At 47.4% G+C, this 6,745-nt stretch overlaps 1 protein-coding gene across 1 annotated transcript in view; it reads right to left on the bottom strand.

Annotated features, from left to right (window-relative positions):
- Nucleotides 1–6,745, bottom strand: part of IGDCC3 (immunoglobulin superfamily DCC subclass member 3) — a gene marked incomplete at its 5' end in the record, with an annotated part of 48,410 nt that overhangs the window by 39,804 nt on the left and 1,861 nt on the right. Inside the window, one exon of the mRNA XM_007958759.2 lies at nt 5,279–5,584. Within this exon, the coding sequence (XP_007956950.2) occupies nt 5,279–5,584 (306 nt within the window). The remainder of the gene's footprint in view (nt 1–5,278; nt 5,585–6,745) is intronic.

Here is a 6,745-nt window from a genome sequence, read left to right as displayed (position 1 = left end):
CAATCCTACTTCCGTAGTGATACTGCCTCGGAAACCCAAGGAGGGGTCACTATGAGTCGGGGTCGACTCAACGGCACATAACAACAACAACAACATGGATTGAAAATCTGAATTTTATCACGATCCCACAGTGGTTTGTAGGTGGTTTCCCCAAAGCATCCCCACTGCTTGCAGCTACCTCAACCTGCTTTGTAGTTACCCAGGTTGCACAGACCTCAACAGGTGTGAGTCAATGCATGTGTTCCCACTGGGGCAAGCAACCCATGTACCCACCCCAGACCCCCTCCAGAGGGAATGGCAGAGTGTCTCAGAGCCCAGCCCAGCTTTAGCCTGTGCCCTGAGGCTTAGAGAATCCCCAAGCCCTCCCAGGAAGGACTTACAATAGAACAAGTTGCACTCTGGCTCTAATAATTCCACTCCTTGATAGATTTCCCTGGAGTCCGCCCTACATGAATCCCAGGGAGGGAGACAGCTGGGGGCTGGGAGTAGATTTGGTGTTTCCTTTTGCTGGTGATTAACCTCCACCAGCAGCCAAGATTAAGTTTAGAAGAGGTATCAGTGAAACCGCCTTTCAGTAAAGAATAAAGAACAGACTACCATGACTAAATTCCTCCTATGTGTGAGGCCACTTAGAGGTATGTCAGTCCTCACAACCATCCTACAAGGTAGGATTATATGCACATTTCATAGATGAGGAAACAGGGCCACAAAGAGGTTAACTTGTCCAGAATCTCTTCATTACCAAGCACCTCAGTTTTTAGCATCAAACTACATGTACGTGGAACTGTATATAGTGGAGAATGCAGAAGTCCTGGAAATACTATTAGGACTCTGAGCCATTACATCCTAAAAGGGAGATGCTAGAAACAAGCCCTCAAAGAATCAGCCTGTGGTTTAGCCCTGATCAGCCCATCTCTCCTCAACAGCAGGTGAGCCCACTGGCATGGGAGAGAGGGCATTCCCAGACATAAACTTCTGGGAGCTCTAGGGCCCCGGCAGATCCCTCTGCAACCGGACCCACATCTGTCTCACTGGGTCAGGCCACTGGGTGGACTGTGTGTCTATGGGGATGCTTGGCATCAGCCCCAGTGGAGCAGGCAGGGAGGCAGGGGGCTCCACAGGGCTCCTCACACCTTTTTAGAAAGGCATCCTCCTGTGTCACACAACATCTGCAGTGCCTGCGGGCACATGGACAGGGAGTTATTACTGAGGGAGGAAACCTAGGCAGCTAATCAGCTTTGGAGCTTTCTAGGGGCATCAGCCTGTGAAGTGAGAAAAGGGGCTCCAGTCACACAGTTGCTTGGCATCCAAGCATTTCCCCACGGGCACACAGCCTTGTGGAGGAGAGAGAGGCGACGTCCTAGGAGGCAAAGTCCCCAGCTGTCCCAGGATTAACCAGGCCTACCCTACCCACCAGGCCCTCCCCTAGCCAGAGCCCACAGCTCAAGTTCTTATATTATTAGGAGTTTAAGGAAACCAAACATCTTGAAGGCATTACCATTTATAGAAAAGCACATTTACAATTAGCTATATATAAGCACCTGGGGGTTATCTCCCAGCATTCTAGCCCCACCATGCAGAGGCCTCAGCAGGGACCATATATCCCTCACAGGACAGGCAGAGCGTGGGGAGCTTGTCCTTGAGAAGTTGCATTTCTCCCATCTGCAAATCTTCCTCGAGTGGACACCCTTCGTCCATGCTTCTGTTCCTCACACCCAGCCATCTGCTCTGAGGCTGCCCTAGCCTTCCACCATAGCGATAGCGCAGGCAGGCCTGGGGGGTGGAGGGGTGGCTGAGCCAGAAGTGATTTGGTCTCAAAGTCCAGGGCTGCCTCCCAGCAAGCTCCATATGGGGGCCTGGATCAGCCTTCCTTGGAACAAAGGGGTATCTTAAACCCATCGCCAGGGCTCCTGCCTCAGAATGATTTATCACTCACCAGCCCAGCCTGTTCAGAGCAACTGCGCGAATGCCCTCAGAGCCAGGAGGAAAGCAGTGACCTGGCAGGAAAGAGGCAGCATGCCACAGGAGTTAAGCAGGACAGTGTGGGGTTCACACTGCCCACACTACAGTCCTGGCTCCTCTGGTTACCAAAACGTCATTTAACACCCCTAAGTCTGTTTTCTCATCTGCAAAAGGGGGATGGAGGAGCCCTGGTGGTGGTGCATCAGTTTAGCGCTCAGCACCAAGTCAAATGATTGGCAATTTGAGCCTACCCAGTGGCTCCTTGGGAGAAAGATCTGGCAATCTGCTTCCATAAAGATTACAGCCTAGAAAGCCGCCCTATGGAAAAAAACAAAAATTCTGTGGGGCAGCTCTACCCTATCACATGGAGTCACTATGAGTCAAAAATTGACTTGACAGCCCCCAACAACAACAAAATTTCTTACCTCCTAGGTTCACAGTGATGACTAAAACCAAACCAAACCCATTGCCATTGAGTCGATTCTGGCTCACAAGGACCCTATAGGACAGAGTAGGGCTGCCCCATAGCATCTCCAATGCTGTAAAAATCTTTGCAGAAGCAGACTGACCCATCTTTCTCCCATGGAGTAACTGGTGGGTTTGAACTGCTGACCTTTAGGTTAGCAGCCCAGTGCTTTAGCCACAGCACTACCAGAGCTCTTTCAGAGTGATGACAAAATGAGATAATTCATGTAAGGTACTTAGGTGGGGTATCCAGCATGCAGCAAATGCTTACTAAGTGTTAGCTAGAATTACTACAAACAAAATAGTCTCAAAACAGCCTGTTTAAGCACCCCTCCCCCAGAGTATGCTGTTGTTGTTATGTGCCATCGAGTGGGACCTGACTCATAGCGATGCCTTCTTGGGTTTCCGAGGCAGTATCACTACGGAAGTAGATTGCCCCCATCTTCCTTCCGAGGAGTGGCTGGTGGGTTTGAACTGCCAGCCTTCTGGTTAGCAGTCAAGTGCCTTAGGCACTAGGCTACCAGAGCTCCCCCCACAGGGTATACACCCACAGATACAGGCTGGAGGACACTTTCCATTTGCCAAATGGTTCTCAACTATTCCCCTTCACCCTCCCCAGATTGCCACCTCCCCAAGACACACAGATAATTTTGATTTATGCAACACACACACATGAGTGTACACAGATTAAAAGAATAGCAACAACCACAGAATTTTTGCAGGGCAGGGCAGTAAAGCATGGCCATCCTTTCACCCCCGTAACCATTGGTGGTCCATTAGTGCAAGCAAAGCACCTTGCTTGGCCTTTCCTCTCCCATTCAAAACAACACATCGGTATGGAGGCAAGTGGGAGTGATGCCATAATTCCCAAATTATTGAACTATATTTATTTTTTTAAAGTTAAGTGTTGACAAGCTACAAAACTTTGTTGTTGTTTTTAGTTGCCATCACTGGTATATATTAAAATGAATAAATAAATAAAAGCTGCTGATTTAGTCGATTTCAACTCACAGCAACCCTATGTGTGTCAGAGTAGAACTTGTTCCACAGGGTTTTCAATGGCTGTTTTTTGTTTGTTTGTTTGAAGTGTGATTTGGGTACAAGTTTACAGAGTGAATTTGTTTTCCATTCAACAGTTCACAAACATTTTGTTTCATGACATTGATTGCAATCCTCACAATTTAACAGTTCTCCTTCCATTTATTCCCCACAGTTACCCTTTCCCTATGTCCTTCTTTCCTACGCATTTCTGCCCTCTGAGCTATCTCCCTGCGCAAGTGCTGCCTTTCTGATCTCCCACGATTGACTGTTCTGAGGAGTGTACCTCCCTGGCGTAATTGTTCACCTTGTAGGCCTCTCTTGTTTAGCTGGAAGCCACAGGAGTGTGTTCAGTTCCAAGCTCGAGGGGTGACTAGGGTCCATGGTCTTGGGGGTTTTACCCGTCTGAATCAGGCCAGTAAACCTGATCTTTTTTTTTGATGATTTTGAGTTTTGTTCTACATTTTTCTCCCACTCTATCCAGGATCCCTTTTCGAGTGCTTGGCAGTGGTAGTTGGGTACCATCTACTTCTTCTGGCCTCAGGGTCAAGTAGGCTGAGGTTTCCATGGTCCACTAGTCCCTCAGACTGATTGTTTCCATGCATTGTTGATTTTGTTCACTCTTCTTTGCTCCAGATGAGGAAAGACCAATTGTTGCATCTTAGATGGCTGCCTGTAACCTTTTAAGACCCCAATTGCAACTCACCAAAGTAGGATGTAGAACAATATTTTTGTACAGTGTATTAGGCCAGTTGAGCTTGATGTCCTCTGCGACCATGGTCCTGAGCCCACAGGCCCAGTGACTCACTACCTCACGGTGTTTAGCTGTGGCTAAGAAATTGTCCTAGGAGCTCTGGTGGCATAGTGCCTAAGGCATTTGACTGCAAACCAGAAGGCTGGCAATTCAAACCCACCAGCCACTCCTCGGAAGGAAGATTGGGCAATCTACTTCCATAGAGATACTGCCTTCGAAACCCAAGGAGGGGTTACTTTGAGTTGGGATTCACTCGATGAAAGTGAGTGTTTTTGTTTGTTGGTTGGTTTGAAGAAGTTGTCCTATCTTTTCCCAGTTAGCTCTATTATAAATATGGACATTCTTATGACATGTACAAATACATATGTAGAAATAATGTCTGCCAAACTTATATCTGGTCATGGGTATATTCTCTTTTCAAAGCTGGCTTTTTGGAAGTAGGTCACCAGGCCTTTCTTCTGAGGCACTTCTGGGTAGATTCAAATCTCCAACTTTCTGGTTAGCAGCTGAGCACATTAACTGTTTGTACTACCCCAAACCCCCAGGGACTCCATTATTGGTGTAATGAGATCTTATCCTACCCAAGGATTAGGTTTGAAAGTCAGCACATAAAGTAAAAACTACATGTGACTAAAATTATCCTTCAAAACTGTCTTAAATCATCCACAAAGTATGACAAATGCTTATCCTTAAACACAAGAATCACAATGGGCTGGGATGCTCATGATATGACACCAAGACACACTAACCCAGAGTTGGATAAAGCCTGCTTTCATTCATGCTCTCAGTTCTTTCTCTCCCTCTCTCTCTCCGGCCACAAGTCTTTAGCTACATTCTTATTAAATGATGTTCCAGTCAGTCAAATAAGCATATGCTCTAATTCCACCACCACAAATCACAGCCACGCATCTCTCAACAGACCTGTGCTTGAGAAATTAGTCTTTCAGAAAGCTGCATAAGATGGGACTTCTCTTCCTGTCTCTGTGTTCTAGCCACGCCCACTGACCCTGGATCACCAGCCTGACTTACATGCAGGGAAACTGAGGGATATCCACTTACTTGCAGCCTGGATGCGAGCCTTCCGGCTGATCACCAGCCCAAAGCGGTTCTGAGCCACACACTCGTAGTCACCCTCATCTGAAGGGCTGCCTCCCCGATCCAGCCAGAAGTGGCGGATCATCAAGGACCCATTGGCCAGCACAGTGGAGTGGGTGCTCTCTGCCAGCTCCACTCCGTTCTTCCTCCAGGTGATTCGCACTGGAGGAGTCCCCTCTACCTTGCAGCCCAGCACCACAGGCTGCCCAGGGACTGCAATATCATCACTTGGTTCCACAGCAAATGCCAGTTCAGCTGAATGGCCAAGACCTGCATTGGATCAGAGGAGATGGGAGGAAAAGGAGAGGTTAGTGTGAAATGAGCAACCAGGAAGAACTCCACACACACAGGGTTCCAAGTTCCCTGAATCAGTGTACCCCATGCCCATCTTTCAGTAATGTTAATAAAAAATCAGTTGCTGTCAACTCCAACTCATGGCAATTTCATGTGTGTGAGGGTAGAACTGTGCTCCATAGGGTTTTCAATGGTTGATTTTGGGGAAGCAGATTGCCAGGTCTTTCTTCCAAGGATCCTCTGGGTAAACTCCAACCTCCAACCTTTTGGTTAACAGCCAAGTACATTAACTGTTTGCACCAGCCAGGAACTCAAAATGTGAACAGGAATTCCTATTATGTATAGAACCTTATGCATTACAAATCCATGACAAGCAGTAGTTTATTTAATCATCTGCCCATCTCAGAAAAATAAGTATTATCTTTACTATTCTCTCTTTTGCAGACAAAGAAACTGGAGCCCAGAGATATTAAGTCACTTGTGCCCAGGGTCTCACAGTTACTAGCTACAGATCTGTGGCTCCAAAGCAAGACTGACTCAAATATAGCTGCTGCCACTTCTGTCGTCACTCTGGTTAGGCAATGAAGTCTCACAGACTTTCAGGATGTGACTTCAGATAAAGTAAAGTAGTCAACTTGTCCTAGCTTCCCATTCCTCAGGAACAAGGGCTGTTGATGTCATGTTGTTGAACATGGTTAACCAACTCAGAGGCACTATAAAAAGTTAAAAGTTCTAAATAAATATAAAGTGAGACAGTAATGAATCACTGCTTCTTTTTACTGGCAATATCATCTCAGCCCTGGCCCCATGACTGACAGGGAGCAGGTGAGTGGGCCCAGTACTTAAGGCAGTACAGGATAGACGGAGGGACCCACTGACCCTTATCAGGTGGGAGGCTCTCTGGATGCTGGTCCTTTTGAGTTGGCCATAGAACTCAGAGTTCCCAGAACTCAGAAAAGAACAGAGATTCCTAGAAACTTTACTCCCAGCCACTTCATCTATCCTGTTGTTGTTGTTATGTGCCATTGAGTCGGACCCAACTCATAGCGACCCCTCCGTGGGTTGCCGAGGCAGTATCACTACGGATAGCAGATTGCCCAACCTTCCTTCCAAGGAGTGGCTGGTGGGTTTGAACTG

Source organism: Orycteropus afer, unplaced genomic scaffold (assembly GCF_000298275.1).
Source record: "Orycteropus afer afer isolate SDZICR_OR568_19922 unplaced genomic scaffold, OryAfe1.0 scaffold00015, whole genome shotgun sequence".
NCBI lineage: Eukaryota > Metazoa > Chordata > Mammalia > Tubulidentata > Orycteropodidae > Orycteropus > Orycteropus afer.
This window is presented reverse-complemented; position numbering and strand designations above follow the sequence as displayed.